This window comes from Microtus ochrogaster, chromosome 2 (genome assembly GCF_000317375.1).
Source record: "Microtus ochrogaster isolate Prairie Vole_2 chromosome 2, MicOch1.0, whole genome shotgun sequence".
In the NCBI taxonomy this organism is placed as follows: domain Eukaryota; kingdom Metazoa; phylum Chordata; class Mammalia; order Rodentia; family Cricetidae; genus Microtus; species Microtus ochrogaster.
This window is the reverse complement of record NC_022010.1, coordinates 75960251-75985249: the sequence shown is the minus strand read 5'-3', so window position 1 is coordinate 75985249 and position 24999 is coordinate 75960251. Positions and strand designations below refer to the sequence as shown.

At 36.5% G+C, this 24999-nt stretch overlaps 1 protein-coding gene across 11 annotated transcripts in view; it reads right to left on the bottom strand.

The window, feature by feature from the left end:
* The window catches only part of Robo2 (roundabout guidance receptor 2), a 1182575-nt gene extending 1157840 nt beyond the window's left edge, over positions 1-24735 (bottom strand). For all 11 annotated transcript variants that reach the window (XM_026786840.1, XM_026786841.1, XM_026786863.1 and 8 more), the window contains exon 1: positions 24215-24735. In XM_026786840.1, coding sequence (XP_026642641.1) covers positions 24215-24344 — 130 coding nt within the window. In that variant the 5' untranslated portion in view covers positions 24345-24735. The remainder of the gene's footprint in view (positions 1-24214) is intronic.
* Between the last annotated feature and the right edge of the window lie 264 nt (positions 24736-24999).

Sequence of the window (24999 nt, the reverse complement as noted above, 5' to 3'; positions counted from 1 at the left end):
GTTCACACTCACATACCCTAGAGATCAGATTATTGAGAATGAAGAAAAGAAGCGTGGTATCTGAGGGCTGCTTTTCCTTATTTTCAGCTTTCCAAGCTCCAGTCTTGGCTTATACACAGCTTGTTTCTTACCACAGTTTCTGTCAAGGCTACACATCCCATGGTCCCTCCTCCAGCATCTCTTATATCCTGAGTTTTCCTCATCTACATGGCTCAAACCATGCTCATTAATTATCTTTTAATGTCTAAATGTGAAAAATTACAGCATGTAACATCACCCAAGGGTAAAACACCATATAATCTTTACAGTTACAAATAATTAAAAGTAATGGAAAACTAGAAAAAAATGGAGTATATATTAAGTCACTTAGGAACACAAATTATAATTAGCATATACAGGAATGCATACATGAATATCTACTACATTAGGGTTAATGAGGATTAAGTATAATAATACATATTAAGCACCCTATATAAATCCTAAAATGTAAGTATGCCATAAAGACCTAAAGTTATTATCACTTCTAGATAGCTTCCATGTCATTGCCTTTACTCCAGTCGTTCATTTAACACATTTTTGAATACCCAGTGGGCATTTAACTCAAATTGAACTATTCCTAAGTGAACGCATCATTTCCTACACCATCATCGCTTCCTCATTCTCTAGAATCAGGATGGGCTCCGGAAGGCATCTTTTCTTCTTTTCACCCGTCATTCCCTCTGTGTAATCAGTGACTAAGCTGCAGAACAGTTTCTGAAACAGCTCCAGAGTTCACACAGGCCACTGTATGTGCCGCGTACTGTACATCAGATTTCTGCCTCCGCTTGACTTTTAACCTTCGAAAGGTCCATCTCAAAGATGATTACTCCTCTGATTGAAATGTTCTAATGACCCCAGGCACTACTGATTCTAAGTGGAGTGAAATTTCATTCATTTTTGAAAGTCTTTTAGAAAATTTCCCCCACACTCTAAGCACACAGAGCACTTTTTCTCTTTCCTGAATCATACATATCATATCTCTATTGTTGACTTTGTGCTTAAATATTAGATAACTTAAAAATATAAATATAATACTTTGAAGCCAAAATTCCTAGACAGAAAAAGGAACTGTGAATGTCTGTCTCTCGATTTTAAAATTCTGTTTTGTTATAGTTTTCATTATTTAGTTTAAACAAATCAGTATTTTACTAAAATCATTATTTTTAAATTGTTAAAGAAGAAACCACTATTTACTTTTTAAAAGCTTAAGAATTCATTGTTATGTAAAGCTAAGATGAATATAATTCACTGACATGGAATAATGAAAATAAGAAAGCATTCCGAAAAGAGATTGGAGGGGAAGCCCACCCAAACTATCAATTAAAGAAATATCAAAGTGGTTAGAAGTAAATCAAACATGCTCAATTATTGGATACAGTAAGGTCGTATGAGAAGTCATAACCAGATTTTGAATTCTAATTTTCATAAAATAAATGCATAAAATGTTACCTTTCTCAAATATATCTTGAGATCCTGAAGGCTCTCAAGTGTCACATAAAATAACCACTTCCTACAAGTTTGCTACTACAATACAGGACACAGCAGGCTTTCAAGGTCATATCCTACTGCCAAGGCTGAGTCGCAGTGGTATTACATGGTACTATTTCCCAGTATCCTCTTCTTTTTCTTTGTAAGTAGTACTGAAGAGATAAACATGCCAAAATTTAAAACATCTTTCTCTGTAACTTCTATGTTCTATCCCGAAAGTTGTCATGCAGAAACTCCATTTCAGCAGGGTTAAATTCCTCATATACATCTACTTATACAGATGGGCATCTACGTGCTGCCAGCCGCTCATCCCTTGGACAGTTTTGCATTGCATGCAGCTGTGGAAATTGTGCTAGAGATGAAGACAACCATATTTGTCACTTAAAGCAAAGAAAAATGGCAGAATTATACTTGAAATCCTTCGTATGGGTTGTTTTCATTTCCGTTCTTCTAGGGCAGACAGCACCAATATAGATCACTTGGTCTATGTGAATTTTATTAGACCAATATGCTATAGCCTAAATCATGAGGTGCGACTTCAGCTGAATTCTAGCTTGAACAGGTCCATACATCAGGCTTCTAAACTAGAAATGAGTTTCTGGTAATTGATGAAATATTGTATTTGCTGAGAATGGCTTTACATGCTTATCTATGGGCTATTTGAAAATGTATATACACTATATAGGAAAATGTAAGCAGACCTACGTATGTTCATCAGATAAACATCCTATTTTTATGTTAAAATGATTTGAGAATCAATTTTAATGGCATTATTTATTCTAAACTTCCATAAATTTAGCTACTTGGCTTGTCAAATTGGGCTATTATTTCAAGTCAGAATATCAGTTTTCTTCTAATTTATATGCATAGTTTTAAGTTTATCACATGTTTTATTAATCATTCTTCTAATATTGACCAGTGAATTTTGAAAACTATAGTAATCTAGCCATTATATTAGAGATATGTTTTCCATAAGACTATTTTATTTTCTCTACCTTGCTTACCTAGTAAAGACTCCCTTTTGTTCTACTATGTGTAAGAAATGGTGGAAAATTTGAAGTCTCCAAAAGAAGGTTTGTGTTTAGCTTGTGGGCTTTCCCAGTTTAGGGTAGTGCTGTTTTTTCACTTATAAGTCTTACGGTTCTCAGGCCATAGTTCCCCTTAAATGCAGACTACATGGTGACATTCACCAGCGTCCATACGTGCCATTCCCATTGGACTTAAGGTATACATGGATGTTCATACCTCTGTTCTGAAACAAAGGTCTTTGTCCCTGTCACGGCTGTCATGTGTTTCCTTTTGTGATCGACTAGACTACAGCAGGCTTCATCACTATTTTATGCAATGGGTAAAATTAAAGACACTGCTTAGTTTATGATAACTCAAAGGATAAAATGATGTGACCCACAAAGACATAGCCAATAGAAATAAAGGTAAGATATCATAGACAAAACACAACTAGATTGGGGATAAATCCATATAATCAACAAATAAATTACAGTCCTCCATTTTAATATTAGTATTCAGAAATCCCCTCTATCTTATGAGTGAGTAGTGTTCAGAAATCCCTTATAGCTGTGACTAAATACCTAAAAATAGACTATTTGTGGTAGCATAATTTATTTAGGCTATCCCTCTCACCAGTAAGAAAGGTGTATCGGTGGACTATCTCTTGTCCCCGGTAGTGGAGGTCACTGCAGTTCATAGCGACCTGACAAGAAGAAACTGGGCTCGGGGGCTGGAGAGGTGGCTCAGAGGTTAAGAGCACTAGCTGCTCTTCCAGAGGTCCTGAGTTCAATTCCCAGCAACCACATGGTGGCTCACAACCATCTGTAATGAGATCTGGTGCCTCTTCTGGTGAATATATGTTAACAGAACATTGTATGCATAGTAAATAAACCTAAAAAAAAAAGAATAAACTGGGCTCACTGTAACATTCTAGCCTCATTATGGACTTTACTCAGAGTCACTGAGTCCCATGTCCCATGTGTTTCATTATTTCCTGAACAGTGCCAATAGCTTGGGGTTAAGTGTTCAGATACTTGCATCTAATGGGAACATTTCATTTTCTAATTGAAACTTTAAGCAGGTAGAAAGTAGGGGGTACTTTTAAGTGAGAAGAGGGGACTATATTGAAAACAGACAAGCAATATATGATACCAAACTCTGTAAATTGTTACAGATTCTGGAAATAAACTATCTGTGGGTGGGGAGGTTTATTCTGCTTGATGACTAAAAGACAGAGTAGCTCTCTTTCAGCACCTCCAACAGACAAACATTCCCAAAATTCATCTTTTAGCGTACAGTACTGGGTAATCTTTGGATATGGCCTTTCCAGTGGCACATTTGAAACACAGAAAAAATAGTTGGATGTTTGTTTGAGTGTTTTCTACTTATTAACTAGTCCAAGATATTTTCCCAATTTTCTCTATGTTAAGTATGGCAAATGGAGAGGACTCGGTGAGGCGAGAAGGATAAAGTGATCTGGTTCCTTTCTATTGTCTGTCTTGGAGATGTGAGTCTAGGTGGCAGTTACCCCCCACTTCGAGGAGAAAGAGTCTCACGACCAGGTCTTCCACATCTGCGAGAGGGTGAAACAAAGTCGAGCTATAAATAAAAGTGTTTGTGAATGTTATCAGTACAGTTTGCAGACCCATGAAAATTTCCAGTGAATATCCCAGGCAGCCTTTCTTGTGTTTTATACACTGGTGTTATATTAATGGTACATTAAATGATCCATGTGGAGACCCCACAAGAGAGGGAGCAGAGGAACCCTACTTTTAATTTTTTGAAAGAACTGATGGTAAATAGCAGATGCTTTTTTAAGGCTCAGAAAGTCTCAAACACATTTTTTTCGGAGTTTAATTTTATACAACCTTTAAAGGAATTTCTTTACATTCTTAGTTGTGGATACTAGCAGAAAAGCAAGCTCTAGGCTGGATTTGACCTATGAATGGCAAAACACAGGCTTTAGACCGGGAGACCCTACACCATTGTAGGCTACAGGAAATATTACCAATATGGTCAGAACCTGTTAAGACCCTAGAATTTTGTAGTCTTCCAATTTCTAGTAGTTTGTCTATTTCTGTGACTATAATATTTCTAATAATCTCAATCAAAGTTCAAATATCCTCATTTGTAATTTTTTTCAATAGGAGAAAAAAATTAATATTGTAATATTCTGATCTTCCTTTAGAAGTATACCAGTTGGTGTTGATATTTTAGAAAAGATAACACTCCTAAATAAGTTAAAATGCACCTAACAACCAAAATCATGAAAACCCCACTGGTTGGCCCATATTTTACACTCTACTCTCAATGGTCTGCTGTAATATTAAAATCAGTCAATATAACTATGCCATCTCCTAACTTTTTACTTCAGAATCACACTTTGGTACATAATGTTAATTTTATTAATTTAATTTTAGTGTTAGGATTTAGTACCTAGTAAATATATAACAGAATTGACAAACAAATTTTGGTAGCATTAGATAACCTGTGATTGTGATAATAATGCAAGGAATAATAGTCTTCTGAAGAATGTTCATTACAGGCTTTGTAGCATAACTTTGTTGCTATACTGTAACAATGGAGTCAAGACAAGAGCTTAAGAGTTGTGGACTTAGTGCTTAGAACACTGGCAATGAATCTTTTGAACAAAAAGCAGAAATCCATTTGATTTGTAATGTTGACATTGTTTTTATGCATCAGCTGAAGGTAAAAATCATTTTCAATGAATGACTACATGTCTTTCTTTTCTAACCCTCAACTAATGTCCTTTCAAAAATGAGAAGCTATATAATGTTTTTAAATCATAATACGTTTTGTGACCTAGGATGTGATTTCTCTAAGAGCTAAATGTGTATAAACTGTCAAGATACTCCATCCACTTGAAATCACCTCGACTCCAGAAAGGCATAAATCCAGGCAAGGCTTCAACACCTTAGACTTTACATTCCATATATTTTTACACTCATTTTATTCTGGTTGGGAAACAAATCAGTGAGACTGAAATGCTATGTCCAAATAAGCAAGCTTCTCTGAATATGGTCAGGGATATGAAATATTGGGTATTCTTTCTAGGAGGATTTAGACAACTTGGAATACAAACAAAATTCTTTAAAAGCTAAGGGATGGGTATAAGGCACCTGCTCAGCTTGACTCTTCTTCCCAGACTCTTATGCAATTCTTTAAGCACACCTGCCCTACTAGTAAATTCTGTCAGTATTGTTATGCAATCACCTAACATTTTACTGCAGGATCACACTTTGATACAAAGCATTAATTTTATCAATTTGATTTTGGTATTAGTATTTATCAGCTAGTAAGTATATAACAGAGTTGGCAGATGAATTTTCATGGCATCAGATAACCTGTGATAACAATGCAAAGAATAATAATCTTGTTTCCTGTATTAATAAATTTTCCAAATGTGATGCACAGTAAAAAATAATGTGTGTCAAACTCTTAGAATATATATGAAAACACAAATATAGCCTTGATTGGTATAAATTAATAACCTTGTCCTCTAAGATATTATCACTGTTAATAATTATTATGATATCCAAAAGAAGAAGAAAGGAACCCAAATCAAATTCATCTTCAATGTAACCCAGCACCTGGCATGTGTCACACACCCTTGGTTCCCCTAAATGATCAATACATCAGATGGAAATTTGCTAAGGACATACTCACAGGGGGAATGTTAGAGAAACCCTGTAGGAAGGAAGACATTTATACACAGAGCATAAGTGTCTTGCTCCAGCTTCACGGTTCTTCAAAGTGAAATATGCATTCTCAGGTCAATCACTCATTTTTCTGACAGTATTCTCTCATAACACTCCCCAAACAGTCATGTATCTACAAACAGTATATGGCTTCTAATGCACCTTATGGCTCATACTCATGCAAGTATATATCTTCTAACCTGTGCATACTGTGGGGAAACATTGAAACCCTTTAGCAAACCTTTGAAGCACAGCATTTAAACCTAATCCGCTGCCTAAGTAGATATGTTGTCAAAGTCAGCACAGTCCAATGCATTAGCAAATAGTGTTTATTTTATAACAAAAATATTATTTGAGGCACACAACAGTCATTGCATAGGAATCCTAAAATGGCTGATTGCAATATAATGTTTAGATAAATTTACAGGACATTTAAAATGTCAGTAATAGAAGTAATTAAAGTGAAAATATATTGACATGTCTAGAAATGCTTAGTAATAATAACATATATTAAATGCAAATTAGACTTAAATATTCACTTGTCCAGTTGGATTTCAAGCACGTTACAGATTTAAGTAGACAAGGCAACATTTTAGGAAATTCTATTAATTACATATCAAGAGCTCTATTATGATCAGCTTGTCTAGGGATTTTTATAAAAGTTCTTCAATGTCTTTTCATTCTTTCATATTTCAGCAAGCTACAGTACTTCTGAACTTTGTTACACTTACTAATTAGAATAAAAACCTGGGATTTTTGGTTTGTTTGTCATGTTGCTTAAACATTAAACATGAGGATTTGAAGAAGAACTTAAAAATTAGTTAAGTCTTAAATGCCTCATTGCAGATTTATGGAAAGATGCTCAGATTTAACTTTCAGTCAGTAGGAGCAGAGAAAGGGAAGAATAGGGTATATACATAAGCTCATCATCCATCGAAATCTGTGACATGAACTTCTTTTTTGTAATTAGTTCATGAGGGCAACTTTCTAGGTCATTGAACAAACCACAAAAGGAACCTAAAGTGGCAATAGTATCCAGAATACTCATATTTGTTCGATATTTTAATGACGTATATAATTATATAAGACATTTATTTTGACATCTGTGCTAGACACAATGAAGTAATATCTGAGAAAACAAATGGCAATTATCTACATTTGTATGGTATTCAGTTTATGTATGCAGGAAAAGTATATATTTAACTGAAAGTGAAGGATATCAAAGTAATTTTATTGAATGATTTCAAGTGCAAAATATTTAAACATCCATAAAATATATTGAAAAAATTTCAAAGAAAAGCTTTTTGTGTTAATATTTTACTTAGGTATTGTAGGGACTGGTTTAATAACTCAGGGGTTAAAAGCAATAGCTGCTTTTGCAGAGGATCCAGGCCCAATTCGCAGTACCCACAAGTCTGCTGACAATCATTAGTAACACTAATTCCAGATGAACTTGTGCACTTTTAAAAAAAGATCATTTATTTAATATGCATACAGTGTTCTGTCTGTATTTTTGCAGGCCCGAAGAGGGCAACAGATCTCATTTTAGATGGTTGTGAGCCACCATGTGGTTGCTGAGACTTGAACTCAGGACCTCTGGAAGAACAGTCAGTGCTCCTAACCTCTGAGCCATCTCTCCAGCTCCCTGAACTCATATCCTCTGCTGGCCTCTGCAGACAGCAACACACAGGTGGTACACATATGTACATGTAGGCAAAGCATGTATACATCTTGGCAATCAATCCGAGGTTCTCAACCGTTTTCTGACACTGAATTATATTTCTAATCACCCAAAATACATTTCTGTAATGTTTGTAACTTATGTACTAGGGAAATGTACAACACAGCAAATAAAGAATGTAGCCCAACAGAAAATATCAGAGCAAACATACTTGACATGTTAGAACATGTTCTATCTTCCTTTTGTATAATCACCAATCTAATACTAAAATTTTTTATGAATTTATATTGGATTTTTAAATGTAACTTTTGAAAAAAACTGAATACATATAGTTATACATTTTTAAATAAAAACTAACAAGAAAATATGAAGTAAATCAGGCATGAAATATTAACATAGGCTTTTTGTCTGGGTGCAGCAACAATAAGTCAATCTACATATGACTTATAGCATAGAATATGAAATCCTTTTTCTCAAAAAAAATATATAAGAGAGTGAAAAAGTGACTTTCAAACTTGTCAGTCAAATTAGAATTTGATTCAACATTTAAAATTCTAGCATTAAAACAAATGTCACTATGAAACAATGTCAAATGGTTTGATTCAGTTTATATATATATCCACGTATATATAAAATGTATATATATGAACATACATACATACACATATATATAATCAGATAATTAACATTAATGATGATAAACATTGTACTTTTTGAAAAATTAGATATTATTTCCACTGGGTACAAACACTGACGCTTATTTTACCTGCAGTTAGATTTTAGAGGGGACTTTGATTCATGCTTTGGGAACGCCACCTGCAATTGAACATCGACCAAGGGCCAAGAAGTTCAAATAAAGAGGTTAAAATCAAGCAGCATAGAATCTAGAACTGCTGAGGAACTAAGAGTCAGACCGGGTGAAAGTCATAAAGACAGAAAACGAAATGGGATCAAAGTTTGATTGAACAGGAGTGAGGAGAGGTTATATATAAAAAATAGACACTCCTCTTCAAGAGGCAACTTGCAAGAATAAGTGACTGGAGTCACTAGGAGAAGAAAAGTTGCTACTCCTAGTTCTGAGAATAAAGTGCCTCTTATGAACTTCCTTGAATGACAAATAGTTTTCAGATTGTTATGCTAATAACTTTTTGTTATGATCACATACAAAGTACAATGTGTTTTAAGTTTAGAAGCAGGAAAAGGTTTAAAAACCACATTTTCTCATTATTATTCTATATATTTTGGCGATATTTACCTTGTATCTGACCACCCATGGATTCAAACAACTTATTCAAGCAATCTATATCTCTGTTACTCCACTTGAAGTGGGGGGAAAGCTTCAAAATGATAAATCCTCACTGAAGCCAACCATAAACAACTTTTGATTCGTATAGACTGAAACTTGTTATATGTAACGAATGATTTAGATAGAGCACATTTAGCACTGTCGAGGGATGGACATTTATTATGGGAATACCACCGCAGATGAAACTGTGGTAGATAGTAAACCATCAATCAGATGCCGCCCCACAACAAATTGTACCTCATCAACTGCTTTAATATGTCATGAAGCTTCCAAACAGACATCACCGGACCATTTGTTAAGCGTAAACTACTTTTTCACTGACACAGCAAAGGACATTTGGTATTTTCATTTATCAGTAATATCAGAATAAATTGATGAGATCTAGACATCTAAAATAGAATTTCTATGTGGACAGGTTATTGAAATTCAGAGCTTGCTGTCTTCACCCAAAATAGCCATCAAGAGATGTTTTATTCTCTATTTTTAACAAATGTTATAAGGTAGAGGACTGCATTTAGATTTTGAAATGCTAACATTAAATATTATTTTAAAATGTGTTCCTGTTACAACAGAATCAAGAAACTATATTTACCACTTTCTGTTATAAATCTAAGTATTGAGAGCTTTATCACAAAACATCGCAAGAAGAGCAAAATAAAACAGATATGGCTGATTAGGAAATGATACTTAATGTTACAAAAATAGTCATCTTAGCGAAATCACAGTGAGACCTGGATCCTCATAGTTGTAAATGCCTTGCATTCCTCTACAACCTTTGATTGCTTATGAAATCTATTTACACACTGAACCGATTGGACATGCCTGCATTTTGCTCGTTGATATGCCTCTTGAAGGGGCAACTCAAAGGGCCTATGAAGAGAACTCTAAATAAAATATTTTCCTTTTTTCCAATTTGGAAAATTTATCTAACTAGTAAGAAATAATTTTCTTTAAATCTTTATTTTATTTTTAATTATTTATATATGATTTTAAAGTTTTAATTAACTGTTAATACATTTATCTCCCCCAAACTCCTGTATGATGGAGGAAGGTCATTGGTTAATTATAATAAAGAAACTGCTTGGTTGGCCCTGATAGGTTAAAACATAGGTGGGAGGAGTAAACAGAACAGAATGCTGGGGGGAAGAGGAAGTGAGTGAAGACTCGTGCCACTCCCGGCTCCCAGGCAGACACATGCGATGAAGCTCCAACCCAGGATGGACGTAGGCTAGAATCTTCCCGGTAAGACCGGTGCTCACTAAGACCAGTGCTCACAGATTATTAGAGATGGGTTGATCAGGATATCAGAATTAGCCAGTAAGGGCTAGAGCTAAAGGGCCAAGCAGTGTTTAAATGAATACAGTTTCTGTGTAATTATTTCGGGTAAAGCTAGCCTTGCGGGCAGCGGGGTGCTGGGGACGCAGCCCCGCCGCTCCTATTACTACACCTGTATGTGTGTGTATGTGGTGTGTGTGTGTGTGTGTGTGTGTGTGTGTGTGTGTGTGTGTGTGCTGTCCATGTGCAAACCACTGCCTGCGGAAGCCAGAGGAGGGCATTGACTCTCACAGAGTTGGGCTTACAGGTAGCTCTGGGAATGGAAGATGAGTGCTCAGAAATGAACTGTGGCCCTCCTCTGGAGCAGCAAACACATTAAACGGTCAATGTCTCTCTTGCTCAGAAAATTACTTTCAAAGTTGGATTAACCATTGAACTTTTATGGACATAACACCTTGCAAGGGCTCAGAGAGGATGCAGAAGAGAAAACACCCCTGTGCATTCCACTCTGCACTGTCCCAGCCACAAGCCACAGAAGTAATGAAGGCAGCTCTGGTCCCTTGTCACTATATCCATCACATAGCCCATGTGTGGTACCACCTAACTCCATTCTGTGGAGAGTGGTGGGAGATAGGGTATGTAAAATTTCACATTCTTGCCTTTGTTTTGCCTGGACTGTAATTTTTTTCCTGACTTTCTCAGATCTTCTGAGATTTTTTTTTTCAAGATTGACTAGCTTGGCGTTTTGGTAAAGCCAATGGTTAGACATCTTTTTTGGAGCTTGGTGTCCTGTCATTTATTTTAAGGTTGGAGATATATGAGAAGTAGTGGCATGTTTCATAAAACAAAATGACACATTTTATATTAGACAATTAGAATACAAATTTACAAAGTATTCTCAAAAGAAATATTTGAAAGATCCTTATTAATTCATGTGGTAGTCCCTTCTATCTGTGTGTTGCTTTTCTTGGTTAATGAATAAAGAAACTGCCTTGGCCTATTGATAGGACAGAACTTAGGTAGGCAGGGAAGATGGAACTGAATGCTGGGAGAAAGAAGGGTGTAGTCTAGAGATACCATGGATCCGCCACCAGAGATAGACATGATGAAAATTTTCTGGTAGGCCATGACATCATGGTGATATACAAATTAATAGAAATGGGTTAAATTAAGATGTAAGAGTTATCCAAGAAGAAGTTAGAGCCAATGGGCCAAGCAGTATTTTACTTATTACAGTTAGTGTGTGATTATTTTAGGTGTAAGCTAGCTGGGCTGCTGGAACAAACAAGCAGCCACTCCTTGCTACAAATTAGCACCCATGTGGCCAACTAAATTTACATAAAACCTGAGAGGGCTTAAAAAGGGATTCTAGACAAAGTTATTTCAGTTCTGGGTGGCCAGGAATGACAACAATTAATATGTAATGACAGAGCATTATCAAATGATAAAGTTGCCACAGTTAACAGTCTGGTTTCACCATCAAATTAGTTAACAAAACATTCAAAAGGATATTTTATTTCCATATTATGTGCTAATAGAACATAAGGGTTGGATCGGAACATAGATATAATTTTCCTCATGATGATAATTTATTATGCTCAAATTTCCAGTGACACTAAATATCAGTATCCGTCCGGGTGGTGGTGACTCACATCTTTAATTCCATGCTGTTTAAGGGTGTCAATCACTTTCATAAAGTCAATTTGTTCTACTTCTTCTTGATTAAGGTGTTCATGTCCTCCTGTTGTGAGATCGCTGGGTTCTGGTGGTTTCATGTTGTTTTTCAGATTTTGGGTGAATTCTTGCATTGGCGCCTGCCCATCTCTTTCTCCTATGGATCTTCTTTTACAGGATCAGGTCTCCTTGCCTACTGATGTACCTTCCCAGTGATGGCACTCCCCAGTGATGGCTCTACTGGTGCTCCAGTGACGTCTCTCCTGGTGCCGAGATCAGATCTCCGTGCTGGTTGGGTAGCTCATAAACAAAGTGCCTACCTTGCTTGCTGAGGGCAGGCTATTGAAACAAAGGAGCTTCCGCCCGCTAGGTTGCCTTCGGGATTTGACCCCAGAGCCCCTAAGGGGGAAGGGAGGCAGAAGGGAGGAGGGTTCTGGATGCAAGCTGGGTGGTCACATCTTTAATTCCAACACTCGGGAGACAGAGGTAGGAAGATCTCTGTAAAATTGAGACCAGCCTGTTCTACAAATTCTAGTTCTAGGACACCTTGGACTGCAATAGCTGCCATCTTATACTAACTAGTAATCTTTGGTTTGACACAAATAATTTATATTTATAAGGTTGAAGAATCTTATATTCTAAATCTGATAAATAAATAAATAAATACCAGATAATTTTCGGTGTTGTTTTTTTATAAAATTCTACATTGCATGATGTTTTAATTCATTTAATAAGACTTTTTTTTTTTTAGGGAGAATGACTTAACTTTTTTTAATATTCTGATTTTCTTTCTTTCTCTCTTTTGGTCTTTAAGATAGAGTTTCTCTGTAGCTTTGGTGCCTGGAACTCACTCTGTTGAAGCATGGCTTCAAACTCACAGAGATAAGCTTCCCTCTGCCTCCCAAGTACTGGGATTAAAGGCATGCACCACCAACAACCAATTTATATTCTGATTTTCACTAAACTTCACTTATCATGAATTCACATTCTCATATCAAAGGAAATAACAAATAATTATATATATTATAGTTTTCTTTCTCCTATACAACTAGACTATCTTAAATGCCAAGTTTTTGATAAGTTGATCTTGTTGTTTGTTTTATTTTGTTTTGATTTGCTTTATTTTTTGAGACAGGGTTTCTCTGTGCAGCCCTTGCTATACTGGAACTCCCATTTTAGACTAAACTGATTTTGAACTTAGAGAGCTTCTTGTCTCTGATTCCTGAGTGCTGGGATTAAAGACATTGCCACCATGTTCACCAATGGTAAGTGGATCTTAACTGAGCAAATTAAACAAATTTTATCCACCCAATCAGAAATGACTGTTTCCATAAAAATCATTAAAATGTCTAGAGACAATTGGAACTTTAGACATGTTTTGAATATATAGTATGCAAATTACATAAAGTTGACAATCTTGCAACATTAATCCATAAGGAACACACTATAAGGTACTGTAAAATTTAAAAGTAATTGCAATTTGGCTAGATAGAGTTATAAATAAAGGACACTGGCAATGGGTTTTGATCCTACTGCGTGTACTGGCTTTGTGGGAGCCTAGCTTGTTTGGATGCTCACTTTCCTAGACCTGGATGGAGGAGGGAGGACCTTGGATTGTCCACAGGGCAGGGAACCCTGACTGCTCTTTGGACTGGAGAGGGAGGGGAGGGGTGTGGGGAGTGGGGGGAGGGAGAGGGAAAAAGGAGGTGGGGAGGAGGCAGAAATTTTTAATAAAAAAATAAAATAAGATAAAATAAACCTGTGAAATTTTCTGCTCTATAATTACTGAAAACATGCCCAGTAGCCATGATATTTAGAAATCACGCTAAATTACTAAATGTGCAGTTTTAATTTATCAGGGTGAATTGAGGACATATTGGCACATGGGTGGATTTCATTTATTTCAGGAATATCAGGCCTATGAACTAATCAGTCTTTGTATACCAAAGAACAGCAGCAACTCTCTCATTTGGACCCCATAAAATGATAGACACCTATAATAAGTAGGTCTCATGGCAACCTATCATCTGACACCTTATATGTGTCAGGACCAATAAACAGAGGAATCTGTGACTGTCCATCACTATAACTTTTGCTCATCTTGCTTCCTGAAACCCACTGAAGTTTCTTTAACAACTTGTACTCATTCTGTAAACCATATATATATATATGCACAAAGACAACAAAAAGATATATTTTCTGTATTGTCATGCAAATTAATATTAATAATTAAAATGAAATAAAACAATATGAATTTACCTCAGTCTTGACAAATTGCTGTCGTTTAAACCGCTAAATATTGTGAACCTTTTGTTAGTCAATAAATTCTGCTACTGAGAAAAGGTAAAAATAGTAGTGAGCTTTATTTCTTATTTAACTGACAATAGTAGCTGGATATGAACTAAAAAACACAAATTGTTTTAAGAAAATCATCCCCGACTCATCCCCTGCCATTCGTGAAGCTAGAGAAGTGAGCTCTTTCCTGCCACTTTCAGTCATTTGATGTTGACACCTCCTTCCATGAGTATGAAAGTCTCATCCTCCATAAACCTCCATACCCTTCTTTTAAGTACGTTTGTGCTTGGGGGAGAAAACACGGCCCAGAGACCGTGGACATTTACTGTGGCGTGAGGTTTAAAACCACTGCCGGCTGCTCAGCAGGGATAACAACGAACGCGTACACTGTGCAATGATCCTCCCCAGAATTTCCGGTTTTTCTCCATGTTTATGTATTATTCAGACAAATACTGACCCTGAAATAGAAAAAGGCTTCTTATCTCTTGAAACTTTTATTGAGCAGGGTTCAAAATGCACCCAGTAAAGTGCTGTTCTCGGTGTATTTAACTCTGAGGGGAAAAGAAGCTGTTTGGTGCCCATTTTAGAATCACTGGCAACAATACAGACAAGGGAGCATATACTAGGAGTCATGGAGATACGTACAAAAAATTAAAAGTTTAAAATTAATTTGAACTTGTAATGCACCACGTGGAAATCTAAAAATCAGTTTCCACATGGAACAGCTTGGAAGTTTTCTTTGCCATCTGGATTTGGACCTGGCTTATTCAATTCTAGTTCTGCCCTTGTGAATGCTCCAATTTTATATATACTATATGGAAATGGCAATCTCCAAAATGCTTAAGTTTCTCTTCTGAATTTTTTTTAAAAACTCATTTGCTGTGTTTTTGGATGTGATCAGTCCTCTCCAACCATTTTCCTAGTGATAGAGATGTTGTCATTTTAAGCATGTATGACATAGTGTTTGGTTTATTGATGCATTGTAACAAGGTTGCATTTCCAAAAAATATTGTTTTTATTTTTTCATTGAGAATTTGACAAAAAAAAATGGGGAAAAGGCATCAAGAATTTATAACACATTTGGTGAGCCTGAAATCTAGATTGATGAATGCAAATGAAAGAAGAAAATTTTCAGTTTTGACTATTCAAGTTTGAAAGCAAGTGAAAAGGCAATACTAGTATAAAGGCATAAGATTAACTCCTGTTGTTCATTGGAAGCATTAGTGCAATGGTCCCACACAAGAAGTGTTCAATAAATTGAACAGTTAACAATGAAAAGCTCACATTTTTGATACAGTTTTACCCGTTGAGTTCAGAGTGGCCTCAAATGCAGGATGTGTTGTTGAGAATGACTTTGAGGTTCCAGTCTAGCTATCTCTAGCCCTCAAAGTGTTAGGACTACAGGTGTGTGTGCCACTCTCCATGTATATCCAGTTTATGAGATATTGGGATGGAATCCTGGGTTTTCTGCCTATGAAGCCAGCATTCTATCAACTGAGCTACATCCTGAGCACCACATTTTAATCTGCTTTTATAAACATGTATCTGTGTGGGTGATTATAACAAATGATTTTGAGCATATTATTATTTTCTGAAGAAAAAAATCATGTTAATTATTTTATGTATACATTATTTGGCGCACATGTGCAGTTCTGTGAGAATTTTGAGGCTCACAAAAGTTTAAGAAGCTATTCTCAGAATTCACTGCTAACCAAAGGTTAAGATATAGGTAGGAAGTCAATTTGTTATGCTCGATAGCATTTGCAAGTAAGTTTAGCAAGCATGACTGACCATGCTTTAAAGTTCATCTAACTATGATATCAGGAAGGCATTGAATATAAAACTGTGCAGATGAAACTAACAAGCATTAAAGCCACCAAGAGAATATCTAAAAATGTACCTTCCTAGTACACTAGCTGACAACTTAGTGACCCTCCATTGTCCTTTGACTATGTCAAAGTCCATCCAAGTTACAAGTAACACTGACTTCCAAAGGCTTTAGTTCATCCTCTAAAAATAATTAGTTAGAATTTTCCTTTGGAAGAGCATGCTGTATTTAACTTATATACCTACCATTTACATAGGATTCTTCAAACAGATGCATAACATTATGCACACACACATATTATATATATATGTATATATATATATATACATATACATAAGGCATTCAAAATTTTAAATGTAATTCTCAAATGATATCCAATAATTTAATTAAAATTCAAAAAACTCTTCTTAGGACATATACAGCTGAGCCTTAATTATATGTTTTTAACACAATAAAGTCCCCTTAAAATATATTTTATAATTAGTAATTGATGTAAACTACTTAATTTATGTATGTAAATAGTTCAGTGCCACAGTATAAATATGGATTAATTATATACTAGATGTTTATAAATATATTCACTACTTATTTTAAAAATGAGTGAATGTATGTGCATTGACGTGAATGCCAATGCCTTACAGAAATAGTAAAAATTTCTCTAAAAAGACTGTGCAACTTATTTTGAAGTAGGAAACCACTTGAGATGATCTCAAGAACTCAGTCGCCTCCAAGGCAAGTGAATAGTTTTCATTGGTAACTTTTTAAGAAACATGATTAAATTTTCCATACAGGTACAGATCTTTTCCTATGTACTATATTTATGTTTATACTTTCAGGTGAGTTAAAAATGTCTTTTGGGAGCATTTTACAAGTGATCTTTGAACAAATGGATTCATAAAATTGCATTTTATTTTGTACCATGTGAGAATATTGTTTTTAGTTCATGGTTTAAAGCATTTTGCTAGAAGCATAGTTTATATCACTCAAATTTGGATATTCAAGTTACCTTCATGATGTCTTGCAGTCCATAAATGGAAAGACATTATCATTCAAATATCTCTAGCTACTAGGGCATCAAGTTTAACTCATAACATTGGATGACCCACATTGTCAAACCCACATTCCTATGTGTGTCTTTACACAGTTCATGACCTTGCAAAACATGAGCTGAGTGTTCTGTTAGATCAATGAAAGCCTTTACTGCTTATTCAACAGCGATTCTCTGGCCTATGTGGATTTTTGAAGCTATTAAGTTATGATTTTGACATCAACAAATTATTGGCTGGTCACTATTATATTAGAGATTTAACAATGTGTCATCATCTTCAGAACACAATCTTGTTTTTTTTTCTCAGTCTGATGTCTACTTCTTTCATGACAGAGTTATTGATATTGATAAAGAAGGGATTGCATTGAACATATATAGAGTCTATCCTAATTCTTCATGCAATGAATCCTTCAAAAATTGAGAGAATGTATGAATTTATTTTTCTCTTTTTTTGATAGTTCTTTTAAATTTTATTTATTTATTAAAGATTTCTGTCTCCTCCCCTCCACCGCCTCCCATAACCCTCCCCCTCCCCCAATCAATCCCTCCCTCATCAGCCTGAAGAGCAGTCTGGGTTCCCTGCCTTGTGGGAAGTCCAAGGACCTCCCACCTCCTTCCAGGTCTTAAATTTCATTGATTTTATTGAGCTATACGTTTTTCTCTGCTCCCCTCTCCTTTTTCCGTCTCCCATGTCCCCCACGCTCCAAATTTAGTAAGGAGATCTCCTTTTCTACTTCCCATGTAGATTAGATCCATGTATGTATCTCTTAGGGTCCTCATTAATGTCTAGATTCTCTGGGATTGTGAATTCTGGGCTTGTTTTCTTTGTTTTATGTCTAAAAGCCACTTATGAGTGAGTACATATGACATTTGTCTTTCTGAATCTGAGTTATCTCACTCAATATGATGTTTTCTAGATTCATCTATTTCCCTTATAATCTCAAAACATCATTATTTTTTTTCTGTTGTGTAATACCCCACATACAACGCCACAAAGGGAATGCAAGAATATATAATTTTACCCTGGAAAATAAACTCTCTAAGTTTTAAAAATATATTTTATGAAATTACCAGAAAATTGCTTTCTGCATATAATAAAACTGGATTATTAATTAGATAGTTTACATGGTATGTGAACTGTAGTCATCTGATAAACATTTTTGTTTAATGATCACAACATTTTATTGTTGTGACTATGTATTTTTGAATTGAATACTATCCCACTTTCACTTAATGTAAAAGACTCCAAAATCAATTTTGAACCATGTAGTAGGCTGAACTTTGTTGTGACTATTATATTTAAACACTCAATGTGCCTGATCTTTCAGAAATAACTGAAAGTGCATGAGAATAATGAGTACAAGTGATGGATAGTAGTCTAATCCCATCCTTTACAATTATTACTAATTGAAATTTCATATTGAATTAATAGAAATAAACCATGAGTTACACAGAAAGAAGTTAGTTGACAACAACCTCCCACTCTAATCTAGCAATAGAAACTGTTTCTCAGGTCATTTATATTTAGATATTAGTTACAAAAGTAACATAATAAAAAGACATGAAGCATATCAAATCGGGAACCACAATTGTTTCTATCCTTTGAAAGCCAGTATACATTTTCTATGAAAGGGGAAATCAAGCAAGGCAATGTGATTGTCAACATGTGTCACCAAGAACGTAATCGATTCAAAGAACTGATTTAATAATGGCACTGAAATTTTTATTCTAAATTGAGATACTTGATAATGTATGAAAGAGTAAATAATTAAAAATGTAACTTCAGTAGTTATACCTTTCTTTTTAAAATTGTACCAGCTGCAACCTTTTTTTTGGTTTTTAATATGGAAATGATTCAATTGAAGCTTTTTTAATAGAAAAAATTCCATTCCAGTGCAATACATTCCAAGAAAAATGAAATATGAGTTCCTATACAATTGCAAGTATAGTGACTTTTCATTGTTCCTATGAGACCAATCTTCTGCTATCTAGTGAATCAACAGCTTTCAAAGCCAACATAAAATTCACAGAAACATGTCTTTTCCTGGGAAAATGCATTGCTCCTTTAAGGTTCCAGGTAAGGACTTCAGATATTTGGTCTCAGTTTCCCACTTTACATTTGATAGTGGAACCTCCCATTGCCTTTCTTTTTCTTTTTTTTTTTATTTTTTTGTTTTATTTTTTTAACTTATTTATTTATTAAGGATTTCTGCCTCCTCCCCGCCACCGCCTCCCATTTCCCTCCCCCTCCCCCGATCAAGTCCCCCTCCCTCATCAGCTCGAAGAGCAATCAGCGCTTCAGGGTGAAGGTGCTCTTAAGGACTTGGTGAACAAAGGGCAGAAGAACAACTTTCAGCTTTCATGACAGTCCAGTCACCCTGGGTATTCTAGGCTTTGGAATATAAAGATCTTTCTAATACGCTATTTTCCCCCTTTCCCTTAAATACCTCAAGTTTCAGTGACCTTGGCTCCTTGATCATCATAAAATTTTTTAACAGCTGAAAAAGTCTTCTCTTAACTATTCAGGATCACTTTTTGATTTACATAATCTTAAATTGCCTTCCAAATATACTTGACTAATTTGATCTGGGGCCTACCTAGTATTATTAAAGCTTCAGAAGTTCAATAAGGGGTTGTAGAGGCGATTTGAAATTTGTCAAAATCTAAGTTATGTTGAAACTGTTTCTCTTAAAATTTATTTGTTTTGATTTTTATATATGAGTATTTTGCAGACATGCATATATGTACAATACTGTGTATATGACTGATGTCTGCAGAGGTCAGAAGAGGGTGGTAGACCCTTTGGAACTGGACTTACAGACCATTGTGACCCGCCATGTGTGTTTTGAAATGTATTTTAGTTCTCTGCAAAATTAAGTGTTCTTAATCACTGAGCCATTGCTCAAGTGCCAAAATGTTCAAATTTTATTCATAAAAATACTTACTAAAGTGTTTTTCTAAAAAGTTATGTGATATACTGTGCTATGTGGGTTACTTGACAAAACAAAGTAAATTTTTCATTAGTTCATTTTCCTGGGATAAAATTTTAGTAGTGATAGATAATGTGCTTCTAGGTATTAACCAGGATAAAAGAGTTTTTACAAAACTTGCTATAAATTTTAAGGTCCAAAACACTCCACAAATTTCAATAAATTTTATTTTAATTGACAGCATATTATATGGGACCATGCAGATAATGGCACTTTCTGAATATCCTGTGTCTATGCTTCAGTGCACTAGGAACTAAAATAACTCAAAGGCATTGTGTGTGTTCATAATACATTCTAGTCATTTCCAAAGGGAAAAGATAACCGCCAGGGAAGCCTCCTTTGTTTATCAAAGATAGACATGGACAGCAGGTTGCTGTAATTTATAAAAGGGAGCAAGGTGGTGTGCGTGCCATGGGGAGCCGGGCTGAAAGAGAATCTTCTGCATCATCAACTTTTGATAAGTTGTACTTGGTTCCCAGTGTTATCCTCTGCACCAGTGCTGAGGAGACTGGAGGAGAGCCCAGTGCTGAAGAGACTGGAGGAGAACCTAGTGTTATCCTCTGCACCAGCGCTAAGGAGACTGGAGGAGCCCACATACACTCCCAGGAGCTTTCAACAGAATCAAGTCAACTGCTTCTAGGAGGAGACACTTAAGCAGGGTCAGGCGTAGCCCCGCCCCTTTGCTTCATCTGTATGGGATGTGTGCATTGTTCACTCTGCAACAAATGCTCGGGTTTGACTCTCAGGTTAAATGTCAACATTGCCTATTTCTAAACTTTAAAACTACTTTGTTTAATATCAATAGCTCTCCAACGTTTCCCTTTAACAGCAGTCATGAATATTAAAAATTAGCCTAAATTTTAGTTGTCAGTAATGAAAATACAGATTATCATACTGATTTATGTATATTTTATGTACTTTGTTATCTGCATTGGAAGTATGGGATTGAAGCATCTCTGCAGAACTATGCCTCTCTTTTAGTCTTCCTTGCCACCGAGGGTAATTGAATAAAAAATAATTGGGTTTTTTAATTTTAATGAAGATGATATGAGCCATGTCATTAGGATTTCCAGTGAGTGTATTGTGAATACAAACCCTTATGATCACTTCTGTTATGCAATGAACTAATCAGATGGGACACCAGCCTTCCCTTAAGGAATTCATATAATGTGATTAAATAGAAAACCATATGCCTCAGAGAAAACTGCTGGCCTACTAACCTACATTTGAAAGTCACACTCATTGATAAGCTTAAAAAATGTCTTGGTAGCCAAAAATCATTCAGCACATCCCCATCAGTCAGTGTTCTACAAGTCGGTGTTCAGATATCTGCTTTGTGATGGCAGCTGCATGCTGTCTGCACCACCCTTCACAGGCCACGGCTACACGCTGGCCTGTGATGTTACCAATTCTCATCCCTGCCCCAATAACCTCTTCCTTCAGAATGATGGTTCCTATTAATACAACAAAAATGGAAATTGTCAGCGTGGGCAGGTTGCCATATGGAGGTTGACAGCTGCTCAATCAGATTAAGACAAACACACGGGCAACATGAGAGTAAAAAAAAAAAAAAGCGGGGGAGGGTCACAATCACTTCTGAGGAAAACTCTTATTTGCTACTGGTATTTTGTTCAGGACTTTGGAGACTAGTGTGCTAGTTTTAAAGGTTTTGTATATAAGCAGGTGCACTTAGATAGTGGTGACATAAAGCAAACCGAAGAACCGCTTTTCAAACATTGCTTCCCAAGCAGTGATATTTAAAAAGACTCACCCCTTCCCTTTCTGTCCCCCACACACCATACCTATGCCAGATATGCTAAAAGTTAATGAAAAGACAACTGCCTCCTACAAGGTAAAGTTACGTTTTAAATGTGCTTTTAAAGACTTCCTAATATGCCAAGTGAAAAAGTAAGAATTTAACAACCCACTGAAAGATTCCGTGGCACCATCAATAGCCAAGCTGATGAATAAATAAATATTTACAACATGTGCATATGCATGTCAAGGCAAGGCTGCATTTGCAGAAGCCCTGAGTCTGTGCAACGTATTTATGCATTGCATACACAATGATAAACAGAGGCACTGAAAAGGAAATCATTTCAAAGCACAGTCGACACATCGAAAGTTTTCTAGTAACTTGCCTGGCCTTTCCACACACGCAAGATGGCTTTCCAAATGCATAAAATATGTTGTTATGATTGCCTATTCCCGAGCTCGACTGAGTCACATCAGCATCATACAGCAGAGCTAGCATCTTTCTAGCTGAGCTAGTTAGAGTACATCAGGAAAAAAAAAAAGTAGTGACATGTTCAAAGCCGAAGCATTCCAGACCTGATTTACAAATGAAACCTCACACATCTGTATTTGAAACTGTGCGGAATGAATAAGCGCCCGGGAACATGCGCAGGCATTTTGACTAGATCAAGACTGTTCGAACAACTCCACAGCTATTTAACATTCTCCCTGAGTTTGGAGAGGTCCGCGTCCACTACTGAAGTTTAACACAGGAAATTAAACTTTGACATGTTATAACTACTGACTGTCTTTGAAAACTGTATATAAGAAATATAAGTCAACACTCGTGACATCTCCTGGAGTCAATAGAGCCATACATCTTCGGATCCCAAGCCACCTAAACCTGCCATGCAGGCAAGCATAAATAACAGCTTGCAGTGTACAAGTGAAAAATCCGTCAATAGCACTGAGCAATACAGTAATGTGGTGATATAATTTACAAGGCCCAAGATAGTTTGGCCCGGCACCCCTCTCGTGGGTGTGCACCAACAGTCTAAGTGCTGGAACTTCTCTCTGGAAGGTATGTAGGCAGAAGATTTGTAATGTCTGTAAAGCATCACAACGATAAAGATAAAGATCAAACTGAAGGGGCGAGGGTACTTAGAAAATCCTGCTGAGATACCGTGATGAATTATTAAATCTTCTTGTTAATGAACCTGCATTCTCTTGAACCTCAGATCATCACATGACACCAAAGCAAAGGTGAGTGTTGTGACATGGGGGGGGGTGCACACAGATGTAGCAAACATTTTTATTTAAAGGTGAGATGAATATTAGGTAAAGGGAAGGCTTTTGCACAGCAATGTCCTCAAAAATCTTCCATCATGGTTTTCCCCACGATGTATACACTCTCCTGGGATATTCTGCAGCATCATTTTAGTTTACTGCATCCACGGAACACGCACCTTGATAACTTGTGTTTATATAAACAGATGTCACTGGGTGAAGCAGAACCAAATGAACTTTGAAATAGGGTAGATTCAAAGCCTCAAAAATCCACAGCTCACATTTTTCAACAGTCAAAGTAAATCCGAGGCCAAGCTCTAAAGTATTGCAAGCCTTTTTCCTCATTCAGCAGTTACCTCTTTTTGACTAAAGTTAGCACAATTTATCTTTATTAGCACATCAACTGTGATAGAGCCAGCCACAGACTTAGTACTGGTTGTGTTTCTCTGAACATCACTCTGACCGTTTCACAAAATCTGCCAAAAACTCAAGAGTATTCAGAATCTATTTCATTCTTTTTAAAACCCAGCTTCCTAAAGAGAGCAAACATCTCCCTGCACTCGAACAGAACAGCGTGCATCTGGCTCCAGAGTCTCCCTGCTGGAAACAATCACTATAACGCACTAGAAGCCTGGCATGCCCAAATTGCAATCACATATTTATGTCAGTAAGAGAGACAGCAACTCTTCCTCCGAGCCACCTACCACACAGATCCCTTTTCCTGAAATAAAAACCAGATTTCAAACAGAAACCTCTCCTCTCCCCTTAGCTGTTCTCAAGTTGCCACGAGCTACCCTTGGCTGCTCCCTTTTAACCTTTAACTGGAAACTTTCATCACTTACCCCCCTTCCAGGGTTTGCCCTTCCAGGGGGTCCTGGTCAGCTTGCTCAGTGTTGGTCCAGAGAAGAAAAGCATCAAAACGAAGAGAAGTTCGAGTCTAGTAATTTTCTCCACTCTCTCGGTTGATAACATTTCCACAAGTGAATTTTACAAAATTTCTCACATCCTCTTCCCTCCTGGTTATGAAAATAGCATTAATCATTGAGAAGCCGGAGGTAGGTGGTGTTTTGCAATCTTTAACAGCTGAAGGAGCAGCTCCCTGATGTAGCCCTAAGCCAAGCTACATTTCTCCCGGATCCAGCTCCTGCTCCTCAGCCCGCAGTCAGCACTGTTTCCACTGTAGGAGCTGTAAAATCATTCCCGCTTTCCACTTTGCTTTCAGTGGGAATATTCCTCAGCGTCCTGCGTGCGCTTGATTGAAAATGATAAAAACAGGAATGTGTGTCCAGCAGCAAAGGGAAGGGATGTCAGGACTGTGTGAAAAAGATGAGAAGCAGTTGTACTGACAGCATTCAGGCTGCCTGTGTGATCCTAATAGCCGCGCAGCCAACCAAATTGCTCTTTTAAGAGTAATAAGGCTTCAGTGAAAGCCGGTATCACAGCTACTTGGGTGGGTAGAGCTCGGCTAGAAAATCACCCAGGCACCACCACAGACAACGACTGTTTCAGCCCAGACTCAGCATAGGAAAAGCTGAACGAAAATATAGTATGCACAGAGGGTAGTTAATCTATTGTGAGGACAGAGGGGGTTTCCAGAGACATGCTAGCGACAGGCTCAGAACCTAGA